Source organism: Protopterus annectens, chromosome 6.part0, assembly GCF_019279795.1.
Source record: "Protopterus annectens isolate FY-2018-M chromosome 6.part0, PAN1.0, whole genome shotgun sequence".
Taxonomy (NCBI): domain Eukaryota; kingdom Metazoa; phylum Chordata; order Ceratodontiformes; family Protopteridae; genus Protopterus; species Protopterus annectens.
The window spans coordinates 452888189-452908048 of NC_056737.1; the positions used below are offsets into that span (position 1 = coordinate 452888189).

Sequence of the window (19860 nt, forward strand, 5' to 3'; positions counted from 1 at the left end):
AATGTCACAACAAATGAAGGTAAATACAAGTTAAAATAGGAAGAATATTTTTTTAATTGGGTGAGAAAGTGAAATGGAAAAAGAGGAAGGGTACCAACAATGGTATTAAAAAGTTCTCAGAGTACAAGAAAAAAGCTGTTAAGAAAAAAAAAACAGAATAAAAGGTACAAGAAAAGTAATGTAAGAAAGGGAATATAGAGTACATTATATTTAAAATAACAACAAAACTACACTCACTTAACCCCAAATAATGAAAAGGACTAAAAATAAGCACTCGAGAGTTCATAATCGATATGGGTTTGCTATGAAGGCAAATGAGATTAGAGATATGTTAGCTTGATAGGACATTATGGATAAGGGGGGGAATTTAAGATTTCTAGGATCCTACTATATGGAAGAAGAGGCAGAGTCAGATCATCGTTTCATATCTGAACCCATCAGATGAGGAATAAATGAACATGATAACATCAAATATGTTTCCACTTAGTTTACATTACTTTTAAACTGACTAGAAGAAACAAGTTCTCCAGTAAAAAGAATACTAAAATCTCAAGACAGTCCATTACACAACAGTCCCAGCCTTAAAATAAATTTCCTAAAGAGGAAGTAATAAAACATTAAAATTTAAATGGAAGGCTTTTTCCCCCAAAGGGAACTTATCTGCCCAGCAAAGAAAAGCACAAGCCTACAGTCAATCCTCAAAAGCCTCAGAAGAGTGTACTCTTCAGCAACAGTAAAGCACCGAAAGGCTTTGTGCCCAAACTTGTCTTTTGCTTAGGCATGTAGAAGGTGCTCTGAAGCTTTGAAAGCTAGCTAGCCATTATATACTTGGCAGGAAATAACCCATATAGCCAAGGCTAATACAACAGTGATCCATATGTAGACACCCTTAAGAGACTCAGTGTACCAATTTACCTCTGTCATCCAATTGTTTCAGAATCTGTGTAGCCACAGGTCCAAATAACAGATGCGGGCTAAGTGGAGAATTAAGAATTTCTGATTTCAAATTATCAGAAAAACTCTGATTACACAACCAAGTAAAATCTTCAATACCACAGAAGCAGCAGAAGTTTCTAGGCAATGTCAGCACAATCATACACACTTCTCAGAGCAAGTTTAGAAACTGAGGTAAAGTTCAAAACAATCTGATTCAAATATTACCTGCCTTCTGCAAACAATGAAGCAACAAATTCCTCCAAACCTTAAGGTCATTTTAACACAAGGTTTCACATACAACCCTGACAATTCAAGATTCTAAAGGTTAAAACAGAACAAACAGTCCCTTACTTTGTTTGTGTAACCACTTGCTCTGTTTATAAGAGGGTACTGGGTTAGAGGAAGTCAAAAATTTCTTGTTAGCTGTTACTGCTGGAATTATTTCAGCAGGGTCAGCTGACAGCTAAGAATAGAGACATTTATAATCTGGAGAGACCCTATACTGATTATCAGCTTTTCTTAGGAACTGCAGCCAATGAGTTAGAAGGTTTGCAGGCAACTTTAAGAGCATCTTCAAGAGCTAGCAAAATAGGAGGAACAGGTGAAGAATTAGGAACTTTTGCCCTCAAACAGATCATAACATCTGCCCAGTTCTGGGAGAGCCCATTTGCTATCAAGCAAAAACATCCAAGTCTAGCAATAGACAAAGCAAAAAAAAATAAATAAATAGGTCTAGGATTAACATCAGGTTCACAATGTAAAGTGTAAAGAGGTTTTGGCGAAGAGGTGATTTTCATCAAGAATCCTGTCAGAATCCTCACTCACTGAAAACATGTACTGTTCTCGGGGCAATACCTGCACTAAAACTGTGAAAAGCCAAACAGATCCTAGAACTGATGGACTTTAAAACACTGTCAACCAATGATAACAGTATCGGACATATATACAAAAACAACCTGATCATATGCCTTGAAATGAAGGTTTTTTTTTTTTTTTGTGGGGGTGATCAGGGGACAGCCTACTGTCCCTGGCAAGAGGTCTCTTTCTCTGGACAACTCCTGTACATAAAGTGACTGGTTCTCCCATACCTATAACAGGTACTGGAACAACCTACAAGAATGAGCCTGGCCCCTAGTCCATAGTGGCCATTACAGATATACCACTGGGAGTTCAGGCAATAAATAAAAATTGTCTGGAACCATCTGAGGCAATGATTTTACTTTTTTTTTTTTTCTTTTTAGGTACAAGCAAAGTGTGAGAAGCAGGACCAGGAATATTATCCATGCTGTAGCCAGAGAAGAAACCTAATTACAGCTACAGTAAGCTTAGTTAACACTAGGAGAAGATAAGTATTAACTAGACAGCATCAAACACACTTTCCTTCCTCATACTAGTAAACACAAGCAGTACACTAAAAAAATGTGTCACCAGACCTTGAACTTTGTCAGAAATATCTCGTAACAGTTCTCATTTCTGAGATAATAAAACATTCTAATTCTGTTAGAAACAATAACAAACATGAAAACACACATTCTAACTGTAAAAGCACTTTTATCAAGATTGAGAAAGGACAGATCTAATGCAGAACTCCTCGTGTGCTCCTTCTTTGGTACCAAAAATATCACAAAATAAAAACCTTTGCCTATGTGATTTGTAGACACTGATTCCATGACCCCTGCTTCTAACTTTTATTTTAGTACTACTGGAAATCAGTTTCCTACACTAAACTGAAAAATAAGCCAAGTAAGCAGCACATATAATCCCCGACAGAAGCGGATACTCTTTTAAGGTAGAATACCACAAACGTTTTTTCTTAAAAGGCTGATCAGAAAAAAATACAAAAAATGTGCAATAAAAACATGTGTTGTGATCTCTCTTCTCTGGGCCAGTGATCAAGAAGTCTCAATCCTCACCACGGACACCAGTTAGGGACGTTCACTTGGAAAAAGAATGGATACACACAGTATTTTCAGATGCAGCTCTCTGCAGCAAGCACAATTTCCCCATAAGAACACACAGGGAATGCACACTCCAGTTCTGGGACTGGACTCCTAGTCTCTCCCTCTCTCTCTCCAGACCTCAAATAAGAATCCACACTGACCACTAAGTACCTCTGTGTCCCTGTTCCAAGTAGCTGACATACACACTCCGAGATTTGATTTTCTCACACATACCTGGGAAAGGCTGGTACAGATTTACCAGCTATACCCCCTCTGCCCAGACTATAAAGATAGATTCACTGTCACCAGCCACTTACTCTAAGGATTTTAACAGGGTATCCAATTATACTGTGTAAAATTAATACTAATACCAATGGTAATGTTGACCAAGACTTTCAGGAGCGGCCACATTGTCACCAAATAAATACAAGTACTCTCAAAGGTTAAAATATTTTCTAAAAAAGACAAGCCACAATGAAAAGTTTAAATATATTTAATAATAATAAAAAAAAAAAAATGAAAATACTAAACACCTATTTAAAATAAACACCAGTTTCAATCACAGGAAATATTAAAAACACAGATGGAAAGGCTCACACCGATACAGAAAAGCAATACTTAACTAACCTCACTATATTTTCCTGACTGATTAAAGAATTCCTGTTCCCTTTTTCACTTACTAGAGCAAGGTAAGATGACGTAGGAAAGTGTTCGCTCTGGTCAGGTTTCAAAATCGCACTGCCTTGAGACTTCTGTCTCATCTAGTATTAAAGCATCATTTCAGTGCTGGATTACAGAATGACATCACATACATCTAGTCATCTGACTCTGGCTCCTATACTACCACATTTGCTAGAAGATGAGCCAGCGTCTTGCATGTACGTGTCACCATACACACACACACATAGGGCTTTACTAACATGTGTTATACCACCTGTAAGCTACATAACCATTTTTACACTTTCATTCTACCTACAGAGCTACTAAGCCAGGCTTCTTACAGACATTTTGCCTCTGGCTGCATTCAGAACTGTAACATATAATCTTTAAGGCCTAAACGAGGTAATTTAATTTCAGACTATTTTTCAAAGTTAGCTGGACTAAGAGTAACCTCTTCTCTTCCAGTACCCTCTGTTAAAATATATTCACTTTAACAGTTACAGTAGACTGCGACATACAGGTACGTTTCTTTTCTGTCCAGTAGGACCCAGTGTTGACACTTTTTTTTTTTAAACACAAGTAACGTTAATACATTTTCAGCACATGAACCTGTACAAATCAGATATACAAATGACAAAATTCTTTACAAAACTTCAGCTAGAGATACTGGTATATGTTACACATGTACCGCCCTACTTTCTCTGGGATAGCTGGCACTACCTCACATCATCACATATGCATGGATGTATATGTGAGAAAGGGGTCTTAAAGGTTAGGCAAGAAGCTTCTCACAACTTCTGTCCCTCGTGGAGCCACAGATGGACTTCTCAAGTAAGCAGTAAAATTCTAGATTTACCTCACTCTGCTGATGCACTTCCCTCCAAAAAGGTTGCAACCTATCAGAAGTCACAGTGAGTAAGAGGAAGGAGAGTTGGAGCTCTGGTAAGCTGGCCAGGTGCTGTGTCCTTGGCAGGACACTACCTACAAGCTACTACAGAAGTCAGAAAGAACAACATCAATGTTCTTTTTGCTTTTTCTTAATAGGATTTACTGTTGTGTTGGAATTCTTAAAAAATCCAGTAAAAAAGCCAACCAAGTGGATAAAGACTGCCTTATACCAAAAGCAGAAGCACATCAATAAAAAAGAATAAGGCAGCCAAACACAGCTAAAAAACATTAATTTATTAAAATACAGGTGGTGAGTGCTTTCGTGCAGGCACACTGCACTTCATCAACATGAACAGTAGGTCCTGCTGGACAGAAAGAATGTATGCATATATATTACATTGTATTGTTGCAACTGATTAAATGTGTACCTTTATCAGAGAACCCTGGAAGGATGAAAAGTTTGAAATTGTGTTTATAGCTTCCATATGCTGCCATAGATCTTAGCAAAGCTGTGTGTGTATTGCACCAGAGTCAGGTGACCAGAAGTGATGTCATCCTCGAACCAGCATCTGATTTCTTTGGAACCCTCGCAGCAGCAATTTAGAATCGGACAGGATACACATCTCACACATCTACAGGAGAGAGACATTATCTGGCTTTTGCTGTGGTAGGACACTCAACACACATCAGCTTGTCTTGCTTTAGTGAGTAGTTAGGGAACAGTGATTCTTTAGTCAGAGACATTTGGTGAGAATACTTTAGTATGGTTTTCTGCATCTGCAAGAAACTATCCAACTGTATTACTTTTTATATATCTGTGGTTGAAGCTCTGTTTATTGTATTCAGTATTCTCCTGTTTTCTGTTTCATTATTTATCATCAAATATTTTAATACCTTTCATTGTGGCTGGTCCTTTAAAGAAAACTTTTAATATCTTGACAGTACTTATCCTTATTCTACTGACACTGTGACCACTCCTGAAAGCCTTGCCGATTTGGTTACACCCTACCATTTGTATTAATATTAATTTTACACAACATAATTTGGTATCCTTTGTAACAGCCTTAGGGTACCTGACTGGTGTCAGCGTGATTACCTCAGGGTCTGGGTAGAAAGGGGCACAGCTAGCAACTCTGTGCCAGATTTTCCCAGCTGTGTGTGTGAGAAACTGAAATATCCAAGTGTGTGCATCAGCTACTTGTAACAGGGATACAGAGCTCCAAAGTGGTTAGTGTGCAGTTTTGTGTGGGTCTGGAGAGAGAAAGAGACCAGTCACAAGTCTGGAGCATGCTCCCTGTTTGCTCTTAAGGGAAACTGTTCTTGGTGCAGGGAGCTCCACCTGGAAATAGTGTGTGAATCCATCTTTGCTCTTAGTGACCGTCCCTCACTGGAGTCAGTGGTGAGGATGGAGTCTCCTAGATTGCTGGCCCAGAGTAGGGCCCCATTACAAACATATCAAACCTTAACAGGCTATTTCCAAAGAATGCTTTACTGCATTCAACAAAAACCTGAAATCTCCTCCAAGGACAAAGTAATATTACTGTTCTGGATACACAAACAAAAGGTACTGAACATTCTCAACATAATTAAATTAAATAACTGTTTTTCTTCAAAGATACAGACCTAATGAAGCTAAATAGATTTCAGAATCCTCCATAGGAGCCCATGGTTTTGGGCTGCAGACAGATGAATGGTTTATGTGATTCAGATTTTCAGCAGCTTCATTTCTGTAGAGTTCAGGACCTATGCTGCAAAGATCAGTGAAAGCATCAGAGAAACCATCAGCTATATCACCATGTACCCCTCCTTGGTTGCTGCTTGGAAGATGGGAGCACACCTCAGCCCACAAATCCTGGCCTGCCCTTGTGGCTACAGATTCTATGCAATCGATCATCTTCAACAGATCATAGGGTAGTCCCACCTGCAACAGTAACAAAAATCTCAAGGTTTATAAAAGCATTACTACTGTTAAGAGGTGCAAAAACTCCTAAAAATGTTCTGCTACATACATTTCAAGATAACTTGCTATGTTCAGAAGGGTAAGCCAGCAACAAACCTTTGAGTTCTAAGTGTACCATTTTTCTTAAAAATATAAATTTTCCCTTTAGTGTTTAGCATAACAGTATTGGAGAAATCGGTGAGCTTATCACTCACCTTGATGTGACAAACTGCCCACAACACAGGAATACTGTAGAGCTGCTACATTCCATGTAAAGGTGTCAAAACACTGTCTCAACCCAAATGGAGGATTCTAGAGTCCACCACTAATGCTACAGCTTGTGTGGTAATGGGGTCATGTCTGGTCAGCCAGTTTATCAGCTGCACTGACCGACTACATGACAGGTGGTCACACAGTGTGTTTTGTCTCTTCATGCCGATGGGCATTTTTCAGAATTCTGTTAAGTCTGACTTTAGATAGGCACCATAACCTACATCACTAAACACTTTTTTTTGTTTTCCTGTAATACCTACTTTTTAGTAAATAAATACTTTTTTAAGTTGCTGGAATCAAGGCTTTAAGTGAGAATCACAGCTAAATCTCCATCACTAGCTGGATCATTCTGCAAATTGTTTCATCCTACATCAGGCACAAAATCTATTAACATCCGGCTTACACACATGCTGTAAACCTAGTGGGAGCCAACTACAGGGGGCAGATCCAGACAGCCATGGGGGAGTTTCTTCCCCAGTCAATGCTCAATTTTCCATCCAGCTGTTTGGAAGGGTGTTATCATCATTACAGCCTGAGGGTCTGGCTTCACCCATTCTACACCAGATGGCCCATGTTTTAGAAGGGACCCTAACAGCAAGGAAATGGCAATTAAACCTGACTGACTAAAAGAAAGCAGGGTATATGTGAAAACACACGTAAAGTCAATGCATTGGCAGGAGCTTAGGGGCTATGATGTAATAATTTTAAGCCAAACACTGCATTGCAGGATACCTGCAGGTAGACTCTATTACATTTAACACATAAAAACAAAGTATATACAGTTCAAAAGTACGTTAAAATGTAGAAAACATCAAGACTTGATAAAATAAACATGTTTTTTTTTCAGTCTGTGGGCAGGATTCTCCTTTAAGTCTTTTCATATAAAATCAGTATTTGATGTGAAAAACAGAAACGGAACAGACACTAGCCATCAACAAACTTTGCTACAATGACTGAACAGAATGAAAGTCCTGCACATTGTTTCACTGCTAAGCATGTGATCTTTAAATCTCTTCTCAGACTCTGGCACAACATGTACAATTTATGTGAATTAACAAGTGGGATTCTGATATCATGATAAGCCAGAAACGTTCGTCTCAGGAAAATTACCTGGGTCACAAGATGAGTGTGCAACTCTTTTGGAAGGCTGTTCCCCATCCCACATAGCCTGACCATCAGCAAATCCCAGTGTCCTCTATCCTTTGTCAAGTGTAAACATCCCTCTGGAACTTATATCACCAGGATCAGGGCCAAAGGTGGCCATTAGGGTGTCCTGGAATCCCATGTCATCCAGTGCAATACAGTCTTTTTATTTTCCTATTTTGAATAAAAAACTCTTATGTCCCTTCCCTGTAATTATTAGTACACATCAGGAGGTGGGTGTGCAGCTGGAATATCTTAGTGTATCAACCTGTCTCCACGGCTGCTCAGCCAATGTCCACCCACTTTCCTTGCCTGACACAGCTTGGCAGGCTCAGATTCTGTACAATGCACAGGCAACTCAAGCACACTGGCTTGCGATACAGAAACATTAATTTGTCATAAAAACTCTTAGACCTGCTCTCATGAGCTGGGGACATGACTGTAAGGGCCAGTTTATTATTGGACACACTGTGAAGTTCCATTACCATAAACAAAAGAGCATGCACACACGAATGGTAATTTCTTTAATGGCACCTTCAACTCTTGTCTCCCAGGGACTTATCTCTGGTCACTGGAAGGTAAAAAAAACAAATACACCATTAGATAAGCTAATTTCTACAGTCTTGTGAGTTTTTATTTAGATGTGTTATAATACACTATTAACTGTTCAGGAAATATTACATTCATCCCCCCCCCCCTTCATATTCTGCTTCCTCTCCTCTTAGCAGATTAGAACAGGCTAAGTTACAACAGGGATGCCTATTATTAACAGCTCCAGAAAAGGCAGGGGGTGATGGTGGGTACCTTTTTCCAGGTGTGCTTACAGGGTACTTGTAGGTCTGCTGAGTTATGCAAGATAGTGTTAGTATCATTGCTGGGATTTTTTTCTGTTGTAGCATATCAATGAAGATAATCTGGGACTAAAAAGTTAAGACATTCTGCATTTATGTTGAACTTGCTTTATTTGCTTTGTGTCCTTTACTGCTGCTTTTTAATTTTGTTTAAGTATCTGTTAACCTGTACACTGGCATTTGTTTGCAAGTACAAGGCCTGTACAGCCATACTATGCTCTTGTTTTATTTAACTGCTGTATAATATGCAGTGTCTTTTTAACACCGATAAACGCAGATAAAGCATATTAAGTTGAAAAAGATAGATATATAGATAGATAGATGGATAGATAAATAAATAAAAGGACAAATATCATAGTTATAAGTGCACAGTCTTCTCTACGTACTACCAAACGAAATCTATGACATGGTAATTAATATTTAATGAAAACAGTGTGGGCCACTGCTTTCCAATGCAAGACCAAAATAAATCTATTCAGAATACTACTGAGGAGTTCTATTATTAGCTCCTAGGTTAATGAACACATTCTTAAAGAATACATAACCAAATAAAATAAATAAAAACTTTGTATATTTTATTCATTTTCTAATTCCAAACAGGCAAAAAAGGCTATTTGGCATTTAACAATTACTGCAGTCATAAACCACGTCTAAACTAAAATACAGAAACTGCACATTTATCATGGTAAAATCTTCCAAACTCTGCTTATTCTCAAAAGACTGAGGACAGTAAAAGTATTCTTTAATTACATCAGAAACCCAAAACAAAACATTTTTTTTTTTTTTTTTAACTGTAACAATCAAACAATGACATGATCACCCAGTCACATCCACTGAATATATGGAAACATTTTGTGCAAACTTCACAATAAGCACAGGCATATCTCACACTGCAATAGATACATGGAAAAGTGTTTCTCATACAATCTCTCCAAAAAAGAATGTATTACTTGGCCAGTTTGTATAGTGGATCAACGAAAACAGCTTATCAATTACGTAAAGCAAAACATTAGCATGTGAGCACATTCATGACCTATGGCAACAACCTGTAGCATCACAAATTCAAAAATGGGAAGGGAGGATTACATTAGACCCAAACAGGTTTAGAACCATCACCCTGACAAATATCTATTTAAAAATCACAAAGAAAGTTGTTGTATAGTTTATCCAAAGTAAAACTAGGGACCTACTTCTGTTAGGTATACAACACCATGAGTTTGTTAAGGGAAGAGGTGAAATACACCAGAGTAAGTTACTTAACCCTACAGCAAGGATATTCATACTCAATGCACTAAGGTCTAATGGAAAGTTGGCTGGCTGCGACTTAGCAAAGTGATTCATATAAACTTGTTGCATTTTGGTGCCCTGATTTTAAACATAATGAGAAGATCTTAGGCAAATGAAAATATGAGATGTAATTGGGGAATATGGAAAATCTGTGATTACCTTGTGCTAATTAGGAAACCTTCCCACCTTATCAATTCATGGTCACATTTTGTGTTCATTGGCTGTGCAGAAGTAATAGAAGAAATGCAGCAGCTCCTTTTCCATCTACTTTGCAATCACCTAAGTTGCATAAGTTTGCAGCTAGGTTACCTAGTTCCAAGATGGACAAAATACAGGCAAATTCTTTCACATTTGCAGAGTTCTAACATGTTAGCATTAGAAATGATTTTTTTTTTAGGCATACCATCAGCCAGCATGCATCGGTGCAGAGGGGAAACTAACACCCTTAGTTATAGTGGAATGGTTTTACTGTGGAGAAGCAGCTACTGTATTTCTATTATGAGAACTGGTTTTCTTATTTTCCCCCCACTTTCGTATCCTCTACTACGTTTTCATCACATTTCATAAGTACTGCAGTAGCGTTGTGGTCAGCTAGACCAGTTTGTAAGTACTGTATTTGATTTTCGGTGTTTACTCAAATATAAATTACTGTCAGTTCTACACAGTATATTTTGTTTTGTTATACAATGATGTAACACAGGCTGAGCCTGTATTTGGTACTATTTGATCAGTGTTTTACCACAGTAAACAAATTTAGTTTATACAAACAAATACTGCATTTTCTTTGTGTTTACATCACAAATTTCCATACCTCTTAGCTTACCCCAATTTTGCCATAAAACTATACTCTGCACCTCCAAAAATACATTTTATTTGCAAAAAGTTGGTAAGTAATCATTCTTTGTTGAGGTAATGCATATAGGGTTGCCACCTTTTCAAATGCCCAAAGTGGGACATTTTTGTTGCAAATGTCAGATTTTGCAGGGCGAAACATACCCATGGCCAGTACAAAGGACAGAATTTCACGTTCTTGCCTAAATAAAAAAGTTTATTCTTGTAGCATTTTAGTTGCTTATTCTGTTTCTTATAACATTTAGATGTTTCAGATACAGAATAACTATTTTATGCAGCTATTACATAAAATATAAGAAATAATATTGTCCTAAAATCTCAGGACATTGCCATTTTTACAATTATTTTGCAGGACACAACTGCCCAAAGAGAGACTGTCCCTCACAAAGTGGGACACGTGGTAACCCTCAATGCATACAGACTTATTTTACTTAAAAAAAGTAATTCATGCCATCTTATTCTACTGACTTTGAAAGGTGTCATACACAATGTCCCCTACTTCTCATTTATAGCAATACTATCCACCAAAAAATTATTTAGAGCTCAAGCTTCCCTCTGCTTGAAAGTTTTAGCAAATATGGATAATAACACATACTCTTGAAGTACTCGTTTTGAGTTTTTTTTTTTTTTTTTTTTTTTTTTTTTTTTATGTTCTCTTCCTATCACTTGTGTTGTACAGCATATGGTGTAGCAATAGTACGTATGCATGTACTGTGGGTGTGTGCCAGTTAGTAAGGTAATGCATTTCATTCCTTATGTAAACTCACCTGCTAATTTAGCCATTCAGTTATAAACAGCACATACTTGTAGACTGCAATAAAAATGGCACTTTTACAAATTCCGAATCACTTCATTCATAAGTAGTGAAAAGACATGTCTGGTTGCACCACTGTTACTCCGCTACCAAAACAAATAAAACGAGTCTCCGTCCTGCGTCTACCAGACACTTTGCAGCCACCCAATTCACGAAATTGATGTCATCAAACACGCCCTTACACGTAGATGCTGTTGCAGGATACGCTGGCGATAAGTGATGACGCTACCACAGCATTAATTTGTTAAACTTCAGATATTGAAGGGGTACGTAGTCTAACCAGTGTTGCCAATTGTGCACAATTGGGTTACTAACCATTTTAATTTGGATTCCATGAAGTTTAGTTGTATGTGAAGGAAGCTGTGTATGTTGAGCCAGTAAGGGGGATATGAATCATACCAACCAAAGTGCAAGTGTATATAAAGTGAAGTGTGACTGAGCTTAATTTATATAACTTTATAAATTAACCCCAAGTCCCCCCCCCCCCAAAACTTCTGCCATTTTAAACCCTGCTTATTAGGGTGCTTTTCGCACCAGCAGACGATGTGAAGCATCACCGAATTAAAATAATGTTTGAACAACGGGTGCAAGCTCAAATTAGTTGGAAAAGCCAGAAATCGCTGAAATTCACTACTATCTGTTGTGCCTGTGTTTGGTCCATCTTGGTTGTTAAGCGCTCGGGAACTAAGCAAACAGACTGCAAACGTATGCAACATAGCTGATTGCAAAGTAGATGGAAAAGGAGCTGCTGCATTTCTTATAGCACTTATGCACAGCAAAAGAACCAAAAAAACTGACTGAATTGAAATAAGGTGGGAAGGCATCATAATTAGCAAAAGGTAATCACAATTGCAGCGACTTCTGGCTTTTCCAACTAATCACATATTTTCCACTTAATCACCGTTTACATCTCATGTTTTCATTTGTTTAAAATCGGTGCACCAAAATGCAACTAGTTTATATGAATCGCACCTCAGTTTTGCTAAGTTGCAGCCAGCCAACTGTCCATTGCATCTTAGTGTAATGGCTATGAATACTGCCCTTGCTGTAGATGTTAAGTGATGTCATAGGTCATCATGGATGTTGATAATTTATAGTCCTTGATCCTGTATAGAAACCGGCCAAGTATGTTGTGTGGTTCCATGGATCTTCGTAATACATTCTTTCTTTGGAGCTGTTGTATGACAAACAGGTCTTCATGTGTCTATAGCAGTCTGACATATGCCTGTGCTTATTGTGAAGTTTGCACAAAATATTGCCATATATTTAGTGTCCTATGACTGGGTGATCATAGGTTCATAAGTGTGTACTAGGCTAATGGCCCTGGAGCCTTTACACGCCTAGCCTATACCCTGGCATTGTGCCACCCGACCTTAGTTCCTAGTCCCTCTGTCGAGTAGAGCCACTGGAGTGATCCCCAGGATGAATTTTCGATTTCCCATCCACTTATCAAGATTTCTGTTGAAGAGGGCCAGAGAGGTGCTCTGTTTGACATGTATGGAAAGTGTATTCCATAGCATGGACAGTCTCTGGGTTATGAACCCGTCCATCCAGCACATTCTGTTGATTGTGGTAATGAGGTTGAGGTCTCTGGAGCATGTGGTGCACAGGGATGGGGATTTCTTTAGATGTAGCATTTCTAACAGAGCTGGGTCAGACATGGCTTTGTAAGTCAAGCAGAGATCGCCTCTAAGTAGGCAATATGAGACAGAGAATAGTTGGAGTTTTTTGAGTCTGTCCATATGGCAAGTGTTTAAGGCCTAGGATCTTCTTTGTGAGGTACTTTTGTTGCAGGTGTCTAGTGAGGTACATGCCAAATGGGGCATTGTACTCGATGATTGGCCTAATGAGGGAAGAGTAGAGGAAGACAATGGCGTCTTTCTTCCTGGATGCAAAACCCTTAGTAATGAGATGTGCCGCATAGAAGTACTTTCTGACCACAGTGTCAATGTGGTGGTCAAAAGAGAGGTTGCTGTCAACCTGTGTTTCCAGATCTCTTATAACGCCTTCTGTGTTCGGTGGATTACCTTCAATGTGGTAATTCATGGGAACCGGGTTTTTCCCAAAGGGGATGATGACACATTTTTTTGGCATTGAGCTTAAGGCCATGGTTCAGACACCAGTTGCTGGTCTCAGTGAGGCCTTTCTGTAGGATGTCAACATCACTTGGGGAGTTAATAATAGCTCCCAACTTGCAATCGTCTGCAAACTTTGTCAGCCAGAGTCCCTTTGTGTTGGCCTGGACTTCGGAGAAGTAGATACCAAACAGGAGAAGACCCAGGACTGAACCCTGTGGGACTCCACTCGTGACTGGTCAGCAGTCTGACTTGGAGTCAGCTACCTTCACACTGTGGGTTCTATCTGTCAGCCAGTTTGCAACCCACCTAGTGATGTAGGGGTTGATGCCTAGCTTAGTGAGATTTTCTATGATTTTTGAATGGGGAATGGTATCAAAGGCCTTGGCCAGAGCAAGGTAGGCTGTATGAACCACCTTGCCTTCATCCACAGCTCTGTTGACTGACTCAAAGAAGTCGACCAAGTTGAGCAGGCATGATCTACCCTTCACAAAACCAAACTGTGTGGGATCCAGAGTTTGGAGGTTCCCTATATCCTTGTTTATTAGGTCCATGATGATGCGTTCCATAGCTTTGCATATCAGACTCGTCAGGCTAATGGGGCAATAGTTCCCAGGGTCTATAGTCGCTCCTTCTTTATGGAGAGGAATGACTGTAGCAGTGCGCCATTTGGTAGGGACAAAGTCTGAGGTGAGGTTGTGATTGAACAGGGCACACAGGTGAGGTGCCAGTTCACTCTGTAGTTCATGTAGAACACAGCCAAGGATATTGTCAGGTCCCATAGAAGCTGTATTCTTGGCCTTGGACAGTGTTATTTTAACCTGTGCAGCAGTAATACTGGGTGCCTGGCAATTTACTGGTATTGTGATTGGTCTTTTGGGGGGAGGGGTAAAGTTGACACTGAATCTGTCGGCCAGTATATTGGCAATATCTCTTGGCTCAGTATAGGAGGTACCATTGTGCAGTAGCTCAGAGCAAATCTGGATATTGTCGTGGAGATTCTTTACATAACTATAGAAGGCCTTGTGGTTGTCTTTACTATCTTCTGCAATTCTGTTTTCATAGCTAGCTTTAGAGGATTTGATGAGGGATCTCAATTTTTTGTTGAGGCTGAAAAGGGTGTTTTTCCAGTCTTGGGACTTCACCTTATTCTGCATCAGTTTCCTCCTTCTGTTGTAGAGTTTGTTTATGGCAGGGGACTACCAGGTTGGCTTCTTTTCTTTGGAGGAGAGTGTCTTGGTTCTATTGGATATAGTGAGATCCATGCATTTGTGTACATGTTCGTACAGTGCATTGGTGTATGATTCGTCGATCATGCAACTATTCTTCATTTGCATGGGTGCCGTGAAGTTAGCCACCTCTGTTTTTAGGAGCCCAAAGTTAGCTTTGGAGAAGTTTTTCATGGTGGTTACCTTTGCAGGGGGGGTGGGAGGGATGTGGATTTTCAAGTTGATTAGTTTGTAGTCAGATCTAACCAGGGAAGAGTTGACTATTGGTGTAGAGCAATGATCGCCCATAATAGTAATGACCAGGTCAAGGATGTTGCTACCTCTAGTGGGGGTAAGCACAAGGTGGTCCAGAGCATTGAAATTAGTGAATTCCAGGAACCATTGGGCAAGTGTATTGGTACTTGAGTAGTTTTCCCAGTTAATGGAGGGATAGTTGAAGTTGCCCAGTATGAGAGTGTTAGGTCGGACCCTAATATTCTCCAGGGTGCTTTGGAACTTGGAGTGTGAGTCTTGGGACATGGATGGGGACCTGTAGCAGGCTACAACCTAAATTGCTGTCTTACCCAATGTTAGCTGCACCTGAAGTATCCCTGATGTGTTATGTTGGGCTACCAGTCAGGAGATGTGCGCATCCTTTATAAATATGGAAACATCACCGCCTTTGGAGCTTCGGTCCAAGTTCTGGGGCTGAAAGGTGTGGAATGAGTTATAGCCTGGTAGTGCAGGGGTGCTTTTTTTCTGCCTTGAACCAGGTCTCTGTTACAGCACATATGTCAATGTTCTCTATTTTAAGGAGTGCTTCGAGCGAGTACATTTTGTGATTTAGACTTCTAGCATTGAGCAGCATGACCCTCAGATTACATTTGTTTGTAGCTGTTATGGTGGCAATTTGATCTTTGGAACACAGCCTAAAAAAGACACTATATGGGGTGGAAAGAGCCTTGGCCAATATCCGGAAGCCAAGGGGTGACAGATGCAGGGTATTTCTGGCAAAGCATTAAGGTCTGTCAATCATGTCATCCCAGGCAGACAGATAATGGATCCCCTTAGAATGACACCAGAAACATAGCCAATTGTTAAAATCAATCATTTTCTGCTTGTACTGTGGTATCATTCTGGGGCTACATAATCTGAGAGCTCCTCCATGTCTCTTTTCATGTAGTCCAGGGAGGTACCTCTCAGGTCATTCACACCCACATGTACAATGACAGATCATATTTGTACCTGTTGTTGTGGGACCTGAGTGTGTGTGTTATGTGGCGAATCCTGCACTTGGCAGGCAGCTGACTGTTACTTTCTCATTATTTAGCCTAGTGGGTGGGACACTATCGAGTCACCTATGACTAGTATGTTGGGCATGCTGTTTTGCCTTAGGGGCTTTGGTTGAGTGGCACACTGTTTAGGAAAGTTATGTGTCTCGTAATTAGTGTTGTGTTGTGGTGTTCGGATGCATTTCTGACTCTCTCCGGTCTCTGCTGTTTGGGTAGATTTTTATTGAGAGCCTCCATGAATGTGGGTGTGTGGTTTGTGTTTTTATGTGAAGGCAGTGCTGGTGTGTGTTCTGGAGGGTTATGTGTTCCATGTGGTTTGGTGCAAGTGTTGACCTTCTCCTCTTGACCAACTATTGCGGTCTTGGTTGGAGAGTGCGTGGCTTCCAGTTTGGATATATAAGTGCATCTCTCACAAGTCTGAGTGTTGGGAGGTAAGAGGAGAGGGTTGTCAATGTACATGAGGCAGTTGCTACATTGCCTCAGGATGCCCAAGTTCACCAGATTAATAGGAGAAAGCACAGGGAACTGACCTTTAGACATGCCTGGAGGGGTGGCCATTAATAATAAGTTCTGGAGCTGTTTCCTTGTAGAACGTTTAGTGCTGGCAGCACTTTTTCATGCTACAATAATTGCTACAAGAAGTCTGGTTAAGTGCTAGACTAATAAGCGAGTAAAAGTGCAGAAGAGGAGCGAACTAGCAGATCTAAGGGAAAATTTAATGAACAGACTTTGGCACTGCTCAGAAGCTTACAAAAAGTCCTGGATACAGCAAATCTGTATCTGGACTACACTAGTTACAGGAAAGGTGAGAAACAAGCTTAGATTTTTTTTTTACAGAAAAGCAGCTAAAAAGCATTAAAAACAATTCAAGTGCAGTGCAAGCTAGCACACTTGAGTGTGTAGCAATATATAAATGCAGTTTATTCAAACTGTATTCTGAACTGAATTCAATTGTTTTATTCAACTCTGAGCAGTTAAAAAGTGCCAAAATATGCATATCAGCTGAGAAGCACTCACTCAGAACACAAGGAGATTCTAGCAAAGTTTTTTTGTTAGTAAAGTGGAAAGGGAGAAAGCAGGAACAAAAGATAATTCAAGGTTAAGAACCTAAGTGGATTGGCCTTCTCAAATGTTCTCTTTGCATTAGATAGAATGAGTTAATAACACTAGACTGGTAGGAATGTCCCAGATCAATTTGATAGTAGGGGCGGGCAACTGCAAAGCCAACAAGTACAGCTACTAGCTACACTATTAGGCAGAAAACACTACAGAAATGTTTATTACAGCAGAAAAACAGCAGTGAGCCACTAAATTAAAGTTTTAAACAGATAAAGGAGTAATCATACTCTAGAGAATGCTTTTAACTGCAAACAAATCAGTTATATGATACACTCCTTGGCAGGAAATAAGAACAAACAAACAGCAGGCCTTTATCCAGACAATGCTACCCGACTAGAACATGGAAACCTCATAGAAAATGAACAGAAAAGCACAGATAGAGCACTCACAAACAGAAAATACAACTCTCAGTATGAAAAAGCAGTTTGCAGTTAAGTAACTCAGTAAAAATGCGATTACAGTAATGAAACACTATCTAGCAATGAAAATACAGTTAAAACAGTATAAAACAGTACACAAATGCAGTGAAATGGTAAAAAAGCTTTATAATAGTGCAAAATGTAGTAGATCAGCTGTATACTACAATTATAAACGTTAAAGAAGTGCAATTTAATGAAATAAATGCAAGAAATAACTTATGCTGCTCTTGGAGTCTTAGGGAATTTCTGCTTTGTCCCAGTGATGAATCACCACTCTACAGCCTGGTAAATACAATCACAGCCTCCTGAAGACACAGGGTTTAAATACCAGAAAGGATGGAAGAATCTAGAAGCTCAAATTACTACCCAGTCCTGCTAGCCCCTGCTCTTTCAACCAATCACTCATGCTAGAGAAGGTCAGGAAACCCTGTTATTCTCAATAACAGAGAAGACAAGACACTATCAGCAGAAGATGGCTGCCAGAAACACAGGAAACTCAACAAACAAAACAACTAGGACTGGATAACAGCAGGCCTCTATCCAGACTATGCTACCTGACTAGAACACAGAAACCTCACAATAAATGCACAGAAAAGCACAGCTAGAGCACTCACAAACAGAAAATACAACTCTCAGTATGAAAAAAGCAGTTTACAGTTCAGTAATTCAGTAAAATGCAATTACAGTAAAGAACACTATTACAGCTACTAGCTACACTATTAGGCAGAAAACACTACAGAGATGTTTATCACAGCAGAAAATCATCAGTGAGCCACTAAATGAAAGTTTTAAACAGATAAAGGAGCAATGAGACTCTAGAGAATGCTTTTAACTGCAAACAAATCAGTTATATGATACAATCATTGGCAGAAAATCAGAACAAACAATCAGAAGGCCTATATCCAGACTATGCTACCTAACTAGAACACAGAAGCCTCACAAAAATACACAGAAAAGCACAGCTAGAGCACCCACAAACAGAAAATACAACTCTCAGTATGAAATTACATTAATGGGTACTTTTCCGTTATTGGGGCAACAGTTTAAATGTGGTCACACAGCTCCGAATGTAGTGTCTTTTCATGTAGTTCTCTGATAATATAAATAGGTAACTGTAAAAAAATAAGTTATGTCATACACAGAAAATAAAAATGTATACATATGGTGCACATCCAGTCAATGAGCCATAAAGACAGCTGCAAAGATGCGATCGTCATCCTAGAAACAGCTGCTCAGTAGTACGCGTTTTTTTTTTTTTTGTAAAGCGTCATCTACTGCTTGAAAAAGTATTCATTGACAACGGGAACAACTGTTGAATATAACTTCAGGTATGCTTTTATTTTACAAAGTTAGTAAACATTTAATTGAAAGCCTAAGCCCAATCACAAATGTTGTGTTTTCTAACCACTTCAGAAAAAAGAAAAACATGTAGATAGCAATTTTCAAGTGACACATCCAACACTCCACTAGCCCCTTAGAGAACAAAAATCCGTTGGGGTCAAGAAAGTGTGATAGCTTTAAGTTGTCATTCATTTAACCATTTTGTGATTTTTAGTGGCAGATGTCTATGAAACCATTAATAATTACCACATTCTGTCTGAAGAGATTTTCTTATATATTTTTCTCTGTGTAAATTATCAGGAGAACAGTTTAGCGTGATCGCTCAGCTATACGCTAGTTCTTTCACATATCTGTTAACCAGATATAAATAAAGTGAATACAGTTACAGTTAATGTCTTTATTTTAAAATGTATTATTTAAATAGATAAACAGAATATCTGGTTAACAGATATGTTAAAGAACAGGATTACAGCTGAACGATCATCTTGACACTGTTGCCCCGACAACGGAAAAGTACCTTTAGTACTTTTCCGTTATCAGGGCAACAGTTCTCAACACACTTCTCCGTTAACAAGGCAGCAGTCAAAATGTTCGGTTGATGTGAACTGACTAAATGTTGCTTATAATATTTTGGGCTAAATGTCGATGCTGTACTGCGTAAATATTAATCACAATGGGACCTAATAAACCATACACTTTTCATTAACCACAGCAAAATAATAGATGGGCAAGAGAACTTAAAACAAGCTCTGTTTGTACATGGTTTTGAAAAGTCTGTATTTTTTTTTAATATTCTATTCACACAGTTTTGAGGCTTGCTCTA

General features: G+C 39.1%; 1 protein-coding gene across 1 annotated transcript in view; it reads right to left on the reverse strand.

Moving 5' to 3' along the window:
- CCDC32 (coiled-coil domain containing 32) overlaps positions 1-11763 on the reverse strand; it is a 348543-nt gene extending 336780 nt beyond the window's left edge. The window contains exons 1-2 of the mRNA XM_044074182.1: positions 11537-11763; positions 6048-6345 (exon numbers count right to left, since the gene is read on the reverse strand). Of these exons, the coding sequence (XP_043930117.1) occupies positions 6048-6318 (271 nt within the window). The 5' untranslated portion in view covers positions 6319-6345; positions 11537-11763. The remainder of the gene's footprint in view (positions 1-6047; positions 6346-11536) is intronic.
- Positions 11764-19860: the final 8097 nt, after the last annotated feature.